This window comes from Rhinichthys klamathensis, unplaced genomic scaffold (assembly GCF_029890125.1).
Source record: "Rhinichthys klamathensis goyatoka isolate OS25496 unplaced genomic scaffold, OSU_Roscu_1.1 h1tg000680l_1, whole genome shotgun sequence".
NCBI lineage: Eukaryota > Metazoa > Chordata > Actinopteri > Cypriniformes > Leuciscidae > Rhinichthys > Rhinichthys klamathensis.
The window spans coordinates 44442-64551 of record NW_026607112.1 but is presented as its reverse complement, the minus strand read 5'-3'; the positions used below and the strand labels follow the sequence as shown (position 1 = coordinate 64551).

Here is a 20110-nt window from a genome sequence, read left to right as displayed (position 1 = left end):
TGTGTTGTGCGTTCAGAGATGCTCTTCTGCTTCCAGGTTTGGTGTTGTGTGTTCAGAGATGCTCTTCTGCTTCCAGGTTTGGTGTGTTGTGTGTTCAGAGATGCTCTTCTGCTTCAAGGTTTGGTGTGTTGTGTGTTCAGAGATGCTCTTCTGCTTCAAGGTTTGGTGTGTTGTGTGTTCAGAGATGCTCTTCTGCTTCCAGGTTTGGTGTGTTGTGTGTTCAGAGATGCTCTTCTGCTTCAAGGTTTGATGTGTTGTGTGTTCAGAGATGTTCTTCTGCTTCCAGGTTTGGTGTGTTGTGTGTTCAGAGATGCTCTTCTGCTTCAAGGTTTGATGTGTTGTGTGTTCAGAGATGCTCTTCTGCTTCAAGGTTTGGTGTGTTGTGTGTTCAGAGATGCTCTTCTGCTTCAAGGTTTGGTGTGTTGTGTGTTCAGAGATGCACTTCTGCTTCCAGGTTTGGTGTGTTGTGTGTTCAGAGATGCTCTTCTGCTTCAAGGTTTGGTGTGTTGTGTGTTCAGAGATGTTCTTCTGCTTCAAGGTTTGGTGTGTTTTGTGTGTTCAGAGATGCTCGTCTGCTTCAAGGTTGGATGTGTTGTGTGTTCAGAGATGCTCTTCTGCTTCAAGGTTTGGTGTGTTGTGCGTTCAGAGATGCTCTTCTGCTTCAAGGTTTGGTGTGTTGTGTGTTCAGAGATGCTCTTCTGCTTCAAGGTTTGGTGTGTTGTGTGTTCAGAGATGCTCTTCTGCTTCAAGGTTTGGTGTGTTGTGTGTTCAGATATGCTCTTCTGCTTCCAGGTTTGGTGTGTTGTGTGTTCAGAGATGCTCTTCTGCTTCAAGGTGTGGTGTGTTGTGTGTTCACAGATGCTCTTCTGCTTCCAGGTTTGGTGTGTTGTGCGTTCAGAGATGCTCTTCTGCTTCAAGGTTTGGTGTGTTGTGCGTTCAGAGATGCTCTTCTGCTTCAAGGTTTGGTGTGTTGTGTGTTCAGAGATGCTCTTCTGCTTCAAGGTTTGGTGTGTTGTGCGTTCAGAGATGCTCTTCTGCTTCAAGGTTTGGTGTGTTGTGCGTTCAGAGATGCTCTTCTGCTTCAAGGTTTGGTGTGTTGTGTGTTCAGAGATGCTCTTCTGCTTCCAGGTTTGGTGTTGTGTGTTCAGAGATGCTCTTCTGCTTCAAGGTTTGATGTGTTGTGTGTTCAGAGAAGTTCTTCTGCTTCAAGGTTTGATGTGTTGTGTGTTCAGAGATGCTCTTCTGCTTCCAGGTTTGGTGTGTTGTGTGTTCAGAGATGCTCTTCTGCTTCCAGGTTTGGTGTGTTGTGTGTTCAGAGATGCTCTTCTGCTTCCAGGTTTGGTGTTGTGTGTTCAGAGATGCTCTTCTGCTTCCAGGTTTGGTGTGTTGTGTGTTCAGAGATGCTCTTCTGCTTCAAGGTTTGGTGTGTTGTGTGTTCAGAGATGCTCTTCTGCTTCAAGGTTTGGTGTGTTGTGTGTTCAGAGATGCTCTTCTGCTTCCAGGTTTGGTGTGTTGTGTGTTCAGAGATGCTCTTCTGCTTCAAGGTTTGGTGTGTTTTGTGTGTTCAGAGATGCTCTTCTGCTTCAAGGTTGGATGTGTTGTGTGTTCAGAGATGCTCTTCTGCTTCAAGGTTTGGTGTGTTGTGCGTTCAGAGATGCTCTTCTGCTTCAAGGTTTGGTGTGTTGTGTGTTCAGAGATGCTCTTCTGCTTCAAGGTTTGGTGTGTTGTGTGTTCAGAGATGCTCTTCTGCTTCAAGGTTTGGTGTGTTGTGTGTTCAGATATGCTCTTCTGCTTCAAGGTTTGGTGTGTTGTGTGTTCACAGATGCTCTTCTGCTTCCAGGTTTGGTGTGTTGTGTGTTCACAGATGCTCTTCTGCTTCCAGGTTTGGTGTGTTGTGTGTTCAGAGATGCTCTTCTGCTTCCAGGTTTGGTGTGTTGTGCATTCAGAGATGCTCTTCTGCTTCCAGGTTTGATGTGTTGTGTGTTCAGAGATGCTCTTCTGCTTCCAGGTTTGGTGTTGTGTGTTCAGAGATGCTCTTCTGCTTCAAGGTTTGATGTGTTGTGTGTTCAGAGATGCTCTTCTGCTTCAAGGTTTGATGTGTTGTGTCTTCAGAGATGCTCTTCTGCTTCAAGGTTTGATGTGTTGTGTGTTCAGAGATGCTCTTCTGCTTCCAGGTTTGGTGTGTTGTGTGTTCAGAGATGCTCTTCTGCTTCCAGGTTTGGTGTTGTGTGTTCAGAGATGCTCTTCTGCTTCCAGGTTTGATGTGTTGTGTGTTCAGAGATGCTCTTCTGCTTCCAGGTTTGGTGTTGTGTGTTCAGAGATGCTCTTCTGCTTCAAGGTTTGGTGTGTTGTGCGTTCAGAGATGCTCTTCTGCTTCCAGGTTTGGTGTGTTGTGTGTTCACAGATGCTCTTCTGCTTCCAGGTTTGGTGTGTTGTGTGTTCAGAGATGCTCTTCTGCTTCCAGGTTTGGTGTGTTGTGCGTTCAGAGATGCGCTTCTGCTTCCAGGTTTGATGTGTTGTGTGTTCAGAGATGCTCTTCTGCTTCCAGGTTTGGTGTTGTGTGTTCAGAGATGCTCTTCTGCTTCAAGGTTTGGTGTGTTGTGTGTTCAGAGATGTTCTTCTGCTTCAAGGTTTGATGTGTTGTGTGTTCAGAGATGCTCTTCTGCTTCCAGGTTTGGTGTTGTGTGTTCAGAGATGCTCTTCTGCTTCAAGGTTTGATGTGTTGTGTGTTCAGAGATGTTCTTCTGCTTCCAGGTTTGGTGTGTTGTGTGTTCAGAGATGCTCTTCTACTTCAAGGTTTGATGTGTTGTGTGTTCAGAGATGCTCTTCTGCTTCAAGGTTTGGTGTGTTGTGTGTTCAGAGATGCTCTTCTGCTTCAAGGTTTGGTGTGTTGTGTGTTCAGAGATGCTCTTCTGCTTCAAGGTTTGGTGTGTTGTGTGTTCAGAGATGCTCTTCTGCTTCAAGGTTTGATGTGTTGTGTGTTCAGAGATGCTCTTCTGCTTCCAGGTTTGGTGTTGTGTGTTCAGAGATGCTCTTCTGCTTCAAGGTTTGGTGTGTTGTGTGTTCAGAGATGTTCTTCTGCTTCAAGGTTTGATGTGTTGTGTGTTCAGAGATGCTCTTCTGCTTCCAGGTTTGGTGTTGTGTGTTCAGAGATGCTCTTCTGCTTCAAGGTTTCATGTGTTGTGTGTTCAGAGATGTTCTTCTGCTTCCAGGTTTGGTGTGTTGTGTGTTCAGAGATGCTCTTCTACTTCAAGGTTTGGTGTGTTGTGTGTTCAGAGATGCTCTTCTGCTTCAAGGTTTGGTGTGTTGTGTGTTCAGAGATGCTCTTCTGCTTCAAGGTTTGGTGTGTTGTGTGTTCAGAGATGCTCTTCTGCTTCAAGGTTTGGTGTGTTGTGTGTTCAGAGATGCTCTTCTGCTTCAAGGTTTGATGTGTTGTGTGTTCAGAGATGTTCTTCTGCTTCCAGGTTTGGTGTGTTGTGTGTTCAGAGATGCTCTTCTACTTCAAGGTTTGATGTGTTGTGTGTTCAGAGATGCTCTTCTGCTTCAAGGTTTGATGTGTTGAGTGTTCAGAGATGCTCTTCTGCTTCAAGGTTTGGTGTGTTGTGTGTTCAGAGATGCTCTTCTGCTTCAAGGTTTGGTGTGTTGTGTGTTCAGAGATGCTCTTCTGCTTCCAGGTTTGGTGTGTTGTGTGTTCAGAGATGCTCTTCTGCTTCAAGGTTTGATGTGTTGTGTGTTCAGAGATGTTCTTCTGCTTCCAGGTTTGGTGTGTTGTGTGTTCAGAGATGCTCTTCTGCTTCAAGGTTTGATGTGTTGTGTGTTCAGAGATGCTCTTCTGCTTCAAGGTTTGGTGTGTTGTGTGTTCAGAGATGCTCTTCTGCTTCAAGGTTTGGTGTGTTGTGTGTTCAGAGATGCACTTCTGCTTCCAGATTTGGTGTGTTGTGTGTTCAGAGATGCTCTTCTGCTTCAAGGTTTGGTGTGTTTTGTGTGTTCAGAGATGCTCTTCTGCTTCAAGGTTGGATGTGTTGTGTGTTCAGAGATGCTCTTCTGCTTCAAGGTTTGGTGTGTTGTGTGTTCAGAGATGCTCTTCTGCTTCAAGGTTTGGTGTGTTGTGTGTTCAGAGATGCTCTTCTGCTTCAAGGTTTGGTGTGTTGTGTGTTCAGAGATGCTCTTCTGCTTCAAGGTTTGGTGTGTTGTGTTCAGATATGCTCTTCTGCTTCCAGGTTTGGTGTGTTGTGTGTTCAGAGATGCTCTTCTGCTTCAAGGTGTGGTGTGTTGTGTATTCACAGATGCTCTTCTGCTTCCAGGTTTGGTGTGTTGTGTGTTCAGAGATGCTCTTCTTCTTCAAGGTTTGGTGTGTTGTGTGTTCAGAGATGTTCTTCTGCTTCAAGGTTTGATGTGTTGTGTGTTCAGAGATGCTCTTCTGCTTCAAGGTTTGGTGTGTTGTGTTTCAGAGATGTTCTTCTGCTTCAAGGTTTGATGTGTTGTGTGTTCAGAGATGCTCTTCTGCTTCCAGGTTTGGTGTTGTGTGTTCAGAGATGCTCTTCTGCTTCAAGGTTTGATGTGTTGTGTGTTCAGAGATGTTCTTCTGCTTCCAGGTTTGGTGTGTTGTGTGTTCAGAGATGCTCTTCTACTTCAAGGTTTGGTGTGTTGTGTGTTCAGAGATGCTCTTCTGCTTCAAGGTTTGGTGTGTTGTGTGTTCAGTGATGCTCTTCTGCTTCAAGGTTTGATGTGTTGTGTGTTCAGAGATGTTCTTCTGCTTCCAGGTTTGGTGTGTTGTGTGTTCAGAGATGCTCTTCTGCTTCAAGGTTTGGTGTGTTGTGTGTTCAGAGATGCTCTTCTGCTTCCAGGTTTGGTGTGTTGTGTGTTCAGAGATGCTCTTCTGCTTCAAGGTTTGGTGTGTTGTGTGTTCAGAGATGCTCTTCTGCTTCAAGGTTTGGTGTGTTGTGTGTTCAGAGATGCTCTTCTGCTTCAAGGTTTGGTGTGTTGTGTGTTCAGAGATGCTCTTCTGCTTCAAGGTTTGGTGTGTTGTGTGTTCAGAGATGCTCTTCTGCTTCAAGGTTTGATGTGTTGTGTGTTCAGAGATGTTCTTCTGCTTCCAGGTTTGGTGTGTTGTGTGTTCAGAGATGCTCTTCTACTTCAAGGTTTGATGTGTTGTGTGTTCAGAGATGCTCTTCTGCTTCAAGGTTTGATGTGTTGAGTGTTCAGAGATGCTCTTCTGCTTCAAGGTTTGGTGTGTTGTGTGTTCAGAGATGCTCTTCTGCTTCAAGGTTTGGTGTGTTGTGTGTTCAGAGATGCTCTTCTGCTTCCAGGTTTGGTGTGTTGTGTGTTCAGAGATGCTCTTCTGCTTCAAGGTTTGATGTGTTGTGTGTTCAGAGATGCTCTTCTGCTTCCAGGTTTGGTGTGTTGTGTGTTCAGAGATGCTCTTCTGCTTCAAGGTTTGATGTGTTGTGTGTTCAGAGATGCTCTTCTGCTTCAAGGTTTGGTGTGTTGTGTGTTCAGAGATGCTCTTCTGCTTCAAGGTTTGATGTGTTGTGTGTTCAAAGATGCTCTTCTGCTTCAAGGTTTAATGTGTTGTGTGTTCAGAGATGCTCTTCTGCTTCAAGGTTTGGTGTGTTGTGTGTTCAGAGATGCTCTTCTGCTTCAAGGTTTGATGTGTTGTGTGTTCAGAGATGTTCTTCTGCTTCCAGGTTTGGCGTGTTGTGTGTTCAGAGATGCTCTTCTGCTTCAAGGTTTGGTGTGTTGTGTGTTCAGAGATGCTCTTCTGCTTCAAGGTTTGGTGTGTTGTGTGTTCAGAGATGCTCTTCTGCTTCAAGGTTTGGTGTGTTGTGTGTTCAGAGATGCTCTTCTGCTTCAAGGTTTGGTGTGTTGTGCGTTCAGAGATGCTGTTCTGCTTCAAGGTTTGGTGTGTTCAGAGATGCTCTTCTGCTTCCAGGTTTGGTGTGTTGTGTGTTCAGAGATGCTCTTCTGCTTCAAGGTTTGGTGTGTTGTGTGTTCAGAGATGCTCTTCTACTTCAAGGTTTGGTGTGTTGTGTGTTCAGAGATGCTCTTCTGCTTCCAGGTTTGGTGTGTTGTGTGTTCAGAGATGCTCTTCTGCTTCAAGGTTTGGTGTGTTGTGTGTTCAGAGATGCTCTTCTGCTTCAAGGTTTGGTGTGTTGTGTGTTCAGAGATGCTCTTCTGCTTCAAGGTTTGGTGTGTTGTGTGTTCAGAGATGCTCTTCTGCTTCAAGGTTTGGTGTGTTGTGTGTTCAGAGATGCTCTTCTACTTCAAGGTTTGGTGTGTTGTGTGTTCAGAGATGCTCTTCTGCTTCAAGGTTTGGTGTGTTGTGTGTTCAGAGATGCTCTTCTGCTTCAAGGTTTGGTGTGTTGTGTGTTCAGAGATGCTCTTCTGCTTCCAGGTTTGGTGTGTTGTGTGTTCAGAGATGCTCTTCTACTTCAAGGTTTGGTGTGTTGTGTGTGTTCAGTGATGCTCTTCTGCTTCAAGGTTTGGTGTGTTGTGTGTTCAGTGATGCTCTTCTGCTTCAAGGTTTGATGTGTTGTGTGTTCAGAGATGTTCTTCTGCTTCCAGGTTTGGTGTGTTGTGTGTTCAGAGATGCTCTTCTGCTTCAAGGTTTGGTGTGTTGTGTGTTCAGAGATGCTCTTCTGCTTCCAGGTTTGCTGTGTTGTGTGTTCAGAGATGCTCTTCTGCTTCAAGGTTTGGTGTGTTGTGTGTTCAGAGATGCTCTTCTGCTTCAAGGTTTGGTGTGTTGTGTGTTCAGAGATGCTCTTCTGCTTCAAGGTTTGGTGTGTTCTGTGTTCAGAGATGCTCTTCTGCTTCAAGGTTTGGTGTGTTGTGTGTTCAGAGATGCTCTTCTGCTTCAAGGTTTGGTGTGTTCTGTGTTCAGAGATGCTCTTCTGCTTCAAGGTTTGGTGTGTTGTGTGTTCAGAGATGCTCTTCTGCTTCAAGGTTTGGTGTGTTCTGTGTTCAGAGATGCTCTTCTGCTTCAAGGTTTGGTGTGTTGTGTGTTCAGAGATGCTCTTCTGCTTCAAGGTTTGGTGTGTTGTGTGTTCAGAGATTTTCTTCTGCTTCCAGGTTTGGTGTGTTGTGTGTTCAGAGATGCTCTTCTACTTCAAGGTTTGATGTGTTGTGTGTTCAGAGATGCTCTTCTGCTTCAAGGTTTGGTGTGTTGTGTGTTCAGAGATGCTCTTCTGCTTCAAGGTTTGGTGTGTTGTGTGTTCAGAGATGCTCTTCTGCTTCAAGGTTTGGTGTGTTGTGTGTTCAGAGATGCTCTTCTGCTTCAAGGTTTGGTGTGTTGTGTGTTCAGAGATGCTCTTCTGCTTCAAGGTTTGGTGTGTTGTGCGTTCAGAGATGCTGTTCTGCTTCAAGGTTTGGTGTGTTCAGAGATGCTCTTCTGCTTCAAGGTTTGGTGTGTTGTGTGTTCAGAGATGCTCTTCTGCTTCAAGGTTTGGTGTGTTGTGTGTTCAGAGATGCTCTTCTGCTTCAAGGTTTGGTGTGTTGTGTGTTCAGAGATGCTCTTCTGCTTCAAGGTTTGGTGTGTTGTGCGTTCAGAGATGCTGTTCTGCTTCAAGGTTTGGTGTGTTCAGAGATGCTCTTCTGCTTCAAGGTTTGGTGTGTTGTGTGTTCAGAGATGCTCTTCTACTTCAAGGTTTGGTGTGTTGTGTGTTCAGAGATGCTCTTCTGCTTCCAGGTTTGGTGTGTTGTGTGTTCAGAGATGCTCTTCTGCTTCAAGGTTTGGTGTGTTGTGTGTTCAGAGATGCTCTTCTGCTTCAAGGTTTGGTGTGTTGTGTGTTCAGAGATGCTCTTCTGCTTCAAGGTTTGGTGTGTTGTGTGTTCAGAGATGCTCTTCTGCTTCAAGGTTTGGTGTGTTGTGTGTTCAGAGATGCTCTTCTGCTTCAAGGTTTGGTGTGTTGTGTGTTCAGAGATGCTCTTCTGCTTCAAGGTTTGGTGTGTTGTGTGTTCAGAGATGCTCTTCTGCTTCAAGGTTTGGTGTGTTGTGTGTTCAGAGATGCTCTTCTGCTTCCAGGTTTGGTGTATTGTGTGTTCAGAGATGTTCTTCTGCAGACCTCGGTTGTATCAAGTGCTTATTTGAGTTACTGTTGTCTTTCTATCAGCTGAACCAGTCTGGTCATTCTCCTCTGACCTCAACAAGGCATTTTCTCCCACAGAACCGACTCTCATTAGATATTTCCTCTTTTTCTGATCATTCTCTGTAAACCCTAGAGATGGTTGTTTGTGAAAATCCCAGTAGATCAGCAGTTTCTGAAACACTCGTCTGACCATGGCATGTTCAAAGTCACTTAAATCAACTGTATTGCCTATTCTGATGCTCAGTTTGAACTTGCACTTGAACTTGATCTTGCAGATCATCTTGACTAATGCACTGAGTTGCTGCCATGTGATTGGGTGATTAGATATTTGCGTTAATGAAAATAAATTTTGAAAATGAGCAAACTAAGAAACCAGAACATCTATTTCAGAGTATAAATTATTTTAAAAATCCTGGCAACTAAGTATTCCTGGGTCTTAAATAATTATCTTATCCCAATCATTTTAGCAGAAAACTTTCAAAATTTTACCATTTTGTGTTTGCTGAACACTTAACATGGAAAAACCACAAAGAAAATTCTGCGACGTAAAAAAATATATTATGACCTAGATTACAATAAGTACGGGTTATGGGTTTAAAATTAGACAGGCCACTGAGGTCGCCACTTATGTCTAATGTAAGAGTCCTGAAGCAAAAGCACTATCTGTCATCATGACTCTTGATAAAAGGAAAGCCGAACGCTTTTGAAGTGTCCAGTGAGTTGTGTGCTGAGCTCTGGACAGTGTGTGTGTGTGTGTGTGTGTGTGTGAGAGGACTCTGCTCACTGATTTGCATGTTCTGAATGCAAAAAATAAATGTGGGGCCATTTGAAGGGGATTAGACAGGGTTAAACCTCTTGGCACAATAACCCCCCGCCCCGCACTGGACTGATGCGCTTTACAGGAGCAGATAATGGCCAGAAGCCCAGAGCGAGGAACGGGCCAGAATGAATCCTTAAGAAGCCCTTGAGATAAACATGAAGAGCAGTGTGCATCTGTTTAATGTTAATCCAGCATTAATTAAGAAGACGTCCAGTCAGCTGAGAGGGGGTGTGTGTAAAATACCTGCTGAATTGTGCTAACAGCAGGCAGTGGCGGTTCTAGCCCATTTCAACTGGGGGGGCCAAGCTGGGGCCAGTTGTACTGTTAGAGGGGCCAGTTACATTTAGACCTTATTGTTGTCATATCATTTTCTGCACTGCTGCAGGCATTAACAGGCAAAATACCGTGTTTATAATCATTCAACAATGTATTTGCATTTCCATTATATTTTTACATTTGCATTACATATTCAGTATTAGTCACAGTAACTGTAATAGACATGATGTCCTTCTTTCTCTTCATTTTGAGAACTATAGAGCAAAAGCAATGGGGACCAAGAAGCTTATTAATTCATTTACTGAAAATAACCGACTTGATATGTCTAACCGTTTACAGGGTTCCTGCACACTTTTTAAAGTCAAATTTAAGGCTTTTTAAGACCTAAAGAAATCAAAATTAATACCGTACATTAGGGGTGTGCAATATTGACAAAAATATATTTCAATATTTTCAACATTTTGTTAATAATTAGATAATATTTTACTGATTGTGTTTTTGTGCTGGTGCCATGGCTGGTTTAGGCCTGTTGTTGACAGCTGACTCACGAAGATATTAATATTTTTCATATTCTATGCAGTGGTCAGTTCACAGCAGTGACAGAAATACATTTTTTAATTAAGGGGCAATATTTGCCACCTTAAATTGATTTCCAGGGGCATTTTCACCTATATATGGACATTTTTTCTAAACTTATTTAGAGTTATGCATCACCTTTTATGTCAAATACTAACATTCAAATTATACAGTAATTATACTTATTCATACAATAATACTTAATTATACAATAATTATACAGTACCACTGTTACCAGTCAAATTAATTAATTCAATCAAAATCCATCTTTGCAGTGCAGAGGTGACACAGAAGTGGCATTAATATATTTACACTCCATTTACAATTGCATAAATAAAGCTATGAGATTTTTTTTAAATCAATATTTAAATATGAAATTATTTCTAATTTTAACGTTTTAATTAAAGGATACTTTAAATATGAAACTAAAACCGCCAGTAGGCGGCGGCAAGTCCCTGTAAGAGGGATTCATTCATTCAAACGATTTGTTCAAACGGCTGATTTATTCGGGAAAGAAGCAAGTGATTCGTTCAAAACGCGGATTTCAGTCAATAAATCAGCGCTGTGTTGCATTGAGACTCACTACGGTTTCATTATGAAATTCTAGTCGGCGAAATAAAGGGAAAACAAACAATATTGACAATATTGTGTCTAAAAAAGTAACTCCCAATGGTAACTTATTGTTAATTTAACTGTTGTATAACATAAATATCACAGTTGCAATTGTGCACGGGAAAACGGCACTCTTGCTGATGTGATATTCTAATATAAGAACATAATATGATATAAATATAAGACAAAAACTAATTTGGGGACATAGCCTACCTATGAACTGCACACAGCAGTGAAAGGACGATAGACAAATGCGATGTCACCTCACAGTGCCTCGTACATAGTTAAAACAATGATTACAATATCATAATAGACAATACACACCGCACACCCCATACGCACATAAAGAATGAACTTACAACTGAACTGACATTTACCAACTTTCTCCTTCTCTCCTCTCTCGCGTGCAGGAGACAGGCGTTATCCTGCCACGATTCCCGCGAATGTGATGCGAATTGTCACGTGAAAATGCAAATCCACAATTAAGATAGAAAAATAAAAAATAATACGCATACAACGATAGCAAAAAACAGTTTTGTAAAAATTATTTCAAACTCCACATTTAGGGGGGCCACAAGGGGGGCCAAGCTTTTTGTCACAGGGGCACTGGCCCCCCCTGGCCTCCCTCTAGAACCGCCACTGACAGCAGGAGACACCATCAGTGTTCAGCAGATCAACATCTTATTAAAACTCCCTCCAAACACACACACACACACGTCTGCGGCTTTAAGAGGCACTACAGCATATGGCTTTCTTTATGATCAACGAGAACATACGAATATATAAAACACAGTCACACTAAAACTTAACAGAATATATGTGCGTCAGCACTCGTGAGGGATCGCTTATAATGTTTGCCTGTTTTTAAAACAAACACAGAAAAGCTTGTGAAGAGCAGAAGAAGAGTAGAAGTCAGTAGAAGAGCAGAAAAATAGAAGGGAAACCTGTCAAGAAATATCCAGGACATATTTCATTGCAAAATTAAAAGGAAATAATTGGAAATTGCATTTTGCTTAAAGAAAATTTAGCCTATTTTATGATTTGACAATTTTTATTTTTTTTACCAATGCGATATAAAAAATAAGTACAATTAAATGTTAAACCATTGTGGTATTTGTTGTGCAGCCTATAATTTATGTTGATTAATTTTTTTTTTTTTTTTATCATTGTACAACAGTAATTTTTACTGGGAATGTTTCATTTGAAAATAATGTCAATGCAAAAGAAAAAACGGCAGAATCAAACTGAATCTGAATGAATGAATAAATAGTATTTAAACACTGCATGCTATATAAATGTAAAACAAAATCATTGTACCATTGTATTTTTACTGGGGATGAATGCGTTTATTGTCATGGAAAATGTCACAAAGCAACAAAAAAAAGAAAAATAGGCACTTTTTTAGGCAAAAAAAAAAAAGTACAAATTATTGTTCTTTTTATTTTGGGGTGAAATGTAACTAGCTCTTTTTTTAACATAATTCTGAAAGAATAAATAAATAAACAAATATATATATTAAATAAAAATTTGATTTAAAGTATTAAACCATCACAGTGTGTGTTGCGCTGCTTATAATTTCTGCTGATTGAAATAATTGAAATAATAATAATAATTGTGCTACAGTCATTTTTACTGGGTATACATTTGTTTAATTTTTGTGAAAAAATAAATAAATAAAAAAGTCCTAAAATAGGCTTCATTTTCAAATTACTTGCATTTCATTTTAAGGTGAAAATGGAGGATAGAAGTAGTACAGGCCTAATCAAACTTAATTATTAATTAATTAATTAAAAAAATAAAAAAATATATAGCCTGAATATTATGAATACCAATATGATCACCACCATATTATAAATTCCTAATATTATCATTAAAGATAAACTGTGATGGGACAGGCCAGTGAGTTTAAAATGTTTCACCCCTGTCTCTAAACACAGCACCGTTTCCACAAACACACGATTATCATGATACAGATGAATAATTCAACAGCAGCATCCTTAATTACTGCCTCTAATATCAGCCTGAGTAATGGAGCGGCGCACCTCTCTTCTGCTGTGTTTATATTGCATCTCGCCTCTGGAGGACCAGAAGTCTAGACCCTCGAGCAATTAACACATGCATTAGTAATTCAGTGAAGATGGCTGACCTATATAATACTCCTTTTATACCATGCACAGAAATATCAACAAACTATCTGAAGAACTGAGGGTTGTACCTGAGTAAACAGCAGGACAGGGGTCAACACAAGCACAGATAGCTGGTCATTAATGTGTCTTCCTCCAGACTCACAAAACCCCATTCAAATCCTCACGTTTTTATCTGACATGTGTGTATGCTTAAAAGTCTTAGGTTTATACATTCATTATTACAACCCTTTCATTTTCAGAGCCTATTTGTGTTGCATTGCGATTCTAGTCTCGATGTTCACACACACTCACCTCAGATGTGCACGTGACCCTGCGTGGATGCGGCGCCTCCTGCTGGAGCTGGTACACTATTACAGTCACACAGGACAAGGGGGATATGTTTATTTACTGTCTATCTATGGGAATATATATACCGTTAATTATATACACGTACTACGGAGCCCTTAAAGGGACATTTGCAAAACTTTCACGTGCTCACGAGAAACGCATCTCGAGAGTTTCAAAGTTTCTCGTGCGCACGAGAAAGTCTGTATATTTATATTTTTGCAAAGGTACATATCTAACTGCATATTTCTATATTATACATGGCTTCTTTTTTCTTTTTTTTTTAAAAAAAAATAACTTTTCATTAGCTGTACTCTCTAGATAAAACAGGGTGATTTACTTCTCTACTAGAATTATGTTTACTTGTGAAATCTTACAGCAAAGAAAATTTTACAGAAAACACTTTTTTGCACTTTTATACGTCGCTGAATCATTATAAAGTACACTTACAATAGGATTTCCACACGGGAGGTCTGTACTCATCGTTATCTGAGAGGAAAAAAGAGACATTATTCAATTAAACAAGTGCTCGCGTATGAAAAATGACACATTAAAAAGAAACGCTAGTAGAATTCATGTTTACATCTTTATGTATGTATTAGTGATCTGACATGAGTGTGTGTAAGCCAAAGCAAACATCACTAGGACATTTCACAAGAGCCTCACGTGTGTGTGTGTGTGTGTGTGTGTGTGTGTGTGTGTGTGTTGATGGTGTGAGACTGCCTTCTGCTGGACAACAGGACGAGTTGCAGTTTATTATTTTGTTAAAGTTTTTTTTAAAACTAAATTTATTCATTTTAGTTGACAATGCAAGACACAGAGGAAATATGATATTATATAATATTATGTTGGCCAAAAGTTTGGAATAAATGCGTTTTTTTATGTTTTTTGCATTTCTTTGATATTGAATATTATTACAATTTTAAACTGCTGTTTTCTATGTGAATATAAAGTATAATAAAATAAAATAAAATAAGTATAAGTATAATAAAATATAAAGTGTAATTTATTCAAAGCTGAATTTCCAGCATCATAACTCCAGTCTTCAGAGTCACATGATCCTTCAGAAATCACTCTAATATGATGATTTGATGCTCAAGAAACATTTATGATTATTATCAATGTTCAAATATTTCTGTGGAAACAGAGATACAATACCATTCAAATGTTTGGGGTAAAAAAAAAAAAACTTTTATTCACTTTATTAAATTAATCAAAAGTGACAGTAAAGACATTTATTACGATACAAAATAATTATATTTTAAATAAATGATGTTCGTTTGAACTTTCTTTTCATCAAAGAATCTTGGAAAGTAAAGTCTCAGGGTTTCTATGGGGTGGGCGATATGACCAATCGAATATCAGGATATGAGTAATATTATTTCAAGATAACGATATGTATCACAATATAGTTGTTTTTTTAGATATCAACATTTTTGATACCATTGAAATGTCATCATTCTTATCTCCATTTTTAATAGAATTAAAAAAAACTAATTCTAGCCTAAAAAAACCTCTCAAGCTTACTGAAGACTAGTAAACAGTGATGAAAAAGAGCAAAGAAAACAAACTACAAACAACAAAGACACAAATGACAGAGCCACCTGAAAAACAACCAGAAATACTGCATAACATGTATAAAGTAATCAAATGTATATAAAAAAAACATGCATAGTGATTAATGTATAAATTAAATATACATTTATTCTTACTAAAGTTACAAAAGCGCTTAAGACGAGCAGTGAGAGATTTTCTCTTTTGTTGTTTGATTAGCATTAATAATTAGACTTGATTTCTGAAGGATCATGTGACACTGAAGACTGGAGTAATGATGCTAAAAATACAACTTTGATCACAGAATAAATTACATTTCACTATATATTATTAACATGGAAAACTTAATTTAAATTGTAATATTATTTCACAATATTACAGGTTTACTGTATTTTTCATCAAATAATTAAAAGCAGCCTTGATAACCTTCTTATTTGTACTCCTCTTTTTTTAAATGCAGGATATTTTGCAGGGTATACGGTGTTGGTGGCGTTTCTGGATGGATTTGCAGTTGAGCTGACAGCAAGATGTAGATGCTTCTTCCGAGTGCTCATTAGAAGATTAATGAATACGAGCAGGAAACCCTGTGTAAAGACCCTGCAGTGAGCACTTCATGAACAATAGAGAGGAGAGGCCCTTCACAGCACGACTGGCCCCGCTCCACAACCATTACAACTCACTCTCACTCTCTCTCTCCAAGGAAAGAGCCTCTGACAGCTTCCTCTTCCTTTCACAGAAACATCCAAAATAGAAAAAAAAAAAAAACATTCTATTGTTCATCACAAAGGGTACTTCCAAGTTTGAAGCATTTGGAAGAGCCAGAATAAAAAAATATCCTGGCTCTTTTCCAAGCTTTATAATGGGAGTGAATGGTACCTTCGATTTTGAAACCCAAAAAAGTGTATCCATCCATCATAAAAGAAATCCATACTACTCAATATAGGCCTTCTGAAGCATAGCCATGCGTTTGAGTAAGAAAAATATCCATATTTCTAACAGTTACGACCATACGCGAGTCTAGTTCCGGCAGAAGAGTGACCTCTGACCCGACGCATGACGGGTGACCTCTGACCCGACGCATGACGGGTGACCTCTGACCCGACGCATGACGGGTGACCTCTGTCCCGACGCATGACGGGTGACCTCTGACCCGACGCATGACGGGTGACCTCTGACCCGACGCATGACGGGTGACCTCTGACCCGACGCATGACGGGTGACCTCTGACCCGACGCATGACGAGTGACCTCTGACCCGAGGCATGGCGAGTGACCTCTGACCCGACGCATGACGGGTGACCTCTGACCCGACGCATGACGGGTGACCTCTGACCCGACGCATGACGGGTGACCTCTGACCCGACGCATGACGGGTGACCTCTAACCCGACGCATGACGGGTGACCTCTGACCCGACGCATGACGGGTGACCTCTGACCCGAGGCATGGCGAGTGACCTCTGACCCGACGCATGGCGGGTGACCTCTGACCCGACGCATGACGGGTGACCTCTGACCCGAGGCATGGCGAGTGACCTCTGACCCGACGCATGACGGGTGACCTCTGACCCGACGCATGACGGGTGACCTCTGACCCGACGCATGACGGGTGACCTCTGACCCGACGCATGACGGGTGACCTCTGACCCGACGCATGACGGGTGACCTCTGACCCGACGCATGACGGGTGACCTCTGACCCGAGGCATGGCGAGTGACCTCTGACCCGACGCATGACGGGTGACCTCTGACCCGACGCATGACGGGTGACCTCTGACCCGACGCATGACGGGTGACCTCTGACCCGACGCATGACGGGTGACCTCTGACCCGACGCATGACGAGTGACCTCTGACCCGAGGCATGGCGAGTGACCTCTGACCCGACGCATGACGGGTGACCTCTGACCCGACGCATGACGGGTGACCTCTGACCCGACGCATGACGGGTGACCTCTGACCCGAGGCATGGCGGGTGACCTCTGACCCGACGCATGACGGGTGACCTCTGACCCGACGCATGACGGGTGACCTCTGACCCGAGGCATGACGGGTGACCTCTGACCCGACGCATGACGGGTGACCTCTGACCCGACGCATGACGGGTGACCTCTGACCCGAGGCATGACGGGTGACCTCTGACCCGACGCATGACGGGTGACCTCTGACCCGAGGCATGACGGGTGACCTCTGACCCGACGCATGACGGGTGACCTCTGACCCGAGGCATGACGGGTGACCTCTGACCCGACGCATGACGGGTGACCTCTGACCCGACGCATGGCGTATGATGTCCTGTAGGACTAGTGTAAGCTTTGACGCCTCTCGCGGTTCAAACAAATAGAGCTGGGCAACAAACTCAAGCTCCTCCCACATTTCTCTTTAAAAATTTGTGTTTTACACTTTTAATTGACAGTTCGCAAAGACCCGCCCCCCTTAGTTACTGTCGCTATGTCCGACAAGCTACGCTGCTCTCACACACACACACACACCATGTTCTCACGCAGTGAAAAATACATTGCGGACTGACAACACGCTGACAGACCAGGTTACTTTTCGGTTACTTTTGATATTAAACATATTAAAGGGTTAGTTCGCCCATTTAAGACATGAAGTTGTATGCAATCCTTACCAGCACTATAGTGCATACACACTGACCCACTCTGTTGTCACCTCCCTGGTCAGAGTTCTGGCCGCTGGAAGTTTTTCAATAAAGTACTCTCGGTTTTTTTCCGGTGCCACAAAACTGTGCGTTTTTACATGAAAAAATTATTTGCGTTTCAAAGCTTGATTAATTTACCACATAAAAAACACGCCGGTCAAAATTCATACCTCAGTTTTAATCGGCACTATTTTCTATCCATTTCTATCAATCCGCGCTGCTGTCAACGTCAACAGTGCGCAGTGCCCTTTAAACAAAGTCTCACCTTTCAAATTTAGTAATTTTTTTAAAAGAAATTTAAACAATAAATACCGTTTTGTGTCTCTTTAATGTGTCGTGACAGATCGCTGTAGAGCATCAGTTAAAGCTGCTCGTGATCCGATCATCTCTTCCTTCTAGTTCATTTATAGCATCAAATAAACATGACTGAACATAAGAAGGAATGTTGTTTTAACCGCAGAAAGGCATCAGTACACACCGTTTTTCAAATTCAAATCCTCCCATGTTAATCTCCTAACTCTCCTGACTGCTTTGTCGGACAAAATGGCGGATGGCGAAGTATGATTGGTCAGATCACCTGTCAATCAAGCTCCCTGCGAAGGGTCAATTCTGGACTGGTGTTTTGTTTTACTCTGTCCTCTGCGCTTCCGCGTTCGTCATTACGTCATGCGTTGGGTCAGAGGTCACTCGTCAGGCGTCGGTCAGAGGTCACTCGCCATGCGTCGGGTCAGAGGTCACTCGTCATGCGTCGGGTCAGAGGTCACTCGTCATGCGTCGGGTCAGAGGTCACTCGTCAGGCGTCGGGTCAGAGGTCACTCGTCAGGCGTCGTCAGAGGTCACTCGCCATGCGTCGGGTCAGAGGTCACTCGTCATGCGTCGGGTCAGAGGTCACTCGTCAGGCGTCGGGTCAGAGGTCACTCGTCAGGCGTCGGTCAGAGGTCACTCGTCGGTCAGAGGTCACTCGCCATGCGTCGGGTCAGAGGTCGCTGGTCATGCGTCGGGTCAGAGGTCGCTGGTCATGCGTCGGGTCAGAGGTCGCTGGTCATGCGTCGGGTCAGAGGTCACTCGCCATGCGTCGGACTCGGGTCAGAGGTCACCCGTCATGCGTCGGACTCGGGTCAGAGGTCACCAATCATGCGTCGGACTCAGGTCAGAGGTCGCTGGTCATGCGTCGGGTCAGAGGTCACTCGCCATGCGTCGGGTCAGAGGTCACTCGCCATGCCTCGGACTCGGGTCAGAGGTCACTTGTCATGCGTCGGGTCAGAGGTCACTCTTCCGCCAGAACTCGACTCGCATACGGCCGTTACCGGAAGTCAGTGATTATAGTTTATGAGTTTAGAGTTATAAATATGGATATTTGTCTTCACTTCAGAAGGGCTTTATTAACCTTATGGAGCCATACAGATTATTTTTATGATGGAAGGATGCGTTTTTTTGGGCTTCAAAATCTAAGGTACCATTCACTGTCATTATTGGAAGTGTCAGGGTGTTTATTAATAATATAACTCTGATTGTATTCGTATGAAAGAAGAAAGTCATGTACACCTAGGATGACTTGAGGGCAAGTAAATTATGTTTTTTTTTTGGGTGAACTATTCCTTTAACGCGAACAGTCACACACTAGACCTGATAATCTGTGTGTATGATTCAGCATTACATATTAATAGAAAAATGAGGCGTACGTTTCCTCGTCCAAAGATAAGAGCACATATATTTTTTCTCCATAATGTCAACAAGTGTTTGAGGCCATATCCTGATATATAACATGTCCAAGAGCTTGTTTTGAATAAAATTCATGTTTTAAGTTCACATGTATATCAAGTGTGCATTTAGATGGTTTTTCATTCATTTGAATCACCTTTTGTTCATTTGAAATGGTCCTGCCGTGACATTATTTTTGATGAAATGTATAAAGCGCTAATTCTATAGTCCAATAATTAATATGAGCTCATAAACATCTTGCATATTAATTTATGCTTAAAATATTTTAGATTGGGTCACAGAACATGTCAACATGTTTCTCCGTTCTGGTTCAATATATTAACCTGTTGCTATATGAAGGACGATACTGACTACTTCAACAAAGCAAATGAAGACAAACAAAAGAAAAGAATAACCTGATCTCCTTCAATATCATCAGAACAATGGCAAACTGCAGGGTGAAGTCAAACTTATTTTGAACACATGATCTCATTGTGACTTGTGTTCATCTGCACGCAATAATGCAAATAAAAACACAGATGGTCAGTGACTACTGTTACTTTCACTGAAAAAAACGATACAATATCATGTTATGATCGCGCAACATCACGAGCCCAAAGGGAAATCTGTCAAATCCATGTGTGTGTGTGTTTGCTTTCACACACATTACACACTGCGATCTGTTGGCATAGGAACTATAATAAAAGCTATGAAATATGATCGACTCACCGAACACATGGATGGCCATTGCAGTCAGTGATCCAGATGGACAACGGTTTGAACAACACACACAATCTGCCTTATATCCTCACATCCACAGTTATTCCACGAGGAAGGACTCTGATTGTATGATTATATTCGGAAGGCGATGGGGTTTTGATGAATTGTCCAATCTAGGAATCCTGCATAAGCGATGTTGCCGAGCTAAACTTTAAATCCCAGCGAATCCAACAGCAACAGCTGAACAGCGAGCACTGGAGAATGAGTGTGTTGTGTGAGGAGAGATGATCGGGTGTGTGTGTGAGCAGCAGTTGTGATGAGCGCGGTGTGTTTTACTGCAGGTCTGATTCACTCCTCACATCCCAGCACTGGAGTCGCCATCTTGTGAGACCACATGACCAGATCCACACACACACACACACGCGGGCGCGCTCTTCCTCAGGGACTGCAGCCTCTTCATGGCGCGTTACCATGGAGACCCCCTCTCTGTGACGACATGATGATGCAGGGTGTGTGTTTACGTGTTATAATATGACAATTCGACACATTTTTCCTAATTTCCTCATGCACTGTCTATTTGCATTGTAGTTACGGGAAAGTCTCACAATGCAAATAAACAACAGATAAAAGCAATTATCA

At 42.3% G+C, this 20110-nt stretch overlaps 1 protein-coding gene across 1 annotated transcript in view; it reads right to left on the bottom strand.

The window, feature by feature from the left end:
- The window catches only part of chn1 (chimerin 1), a 75481-nt gene extending 55616 nt beyond the window's left edge, over positions 1–19865 (bottom strand). The window contains exons 1-3 of the mRNA XM_056241883.1: positions 19481–19865; positions 13290–13328; positions 12807–12862 (exon numbers count right to left, since the gene is read on the bottom strand). Of these exons, the coding sequence (XP_056097858.1) occupies positions 12807–12862; positions 13290–13328; positions 19481–19499 (114 nt within the window). The 5' untranslated portion in view covers positions 19500–19865. The remainder of the gene's footprint in view (positions 1–12806; positions 12863–13289; positions 13329–19480) is intronic.
- Positions 19866–20110: the final 245 nt, after the last annotated feature.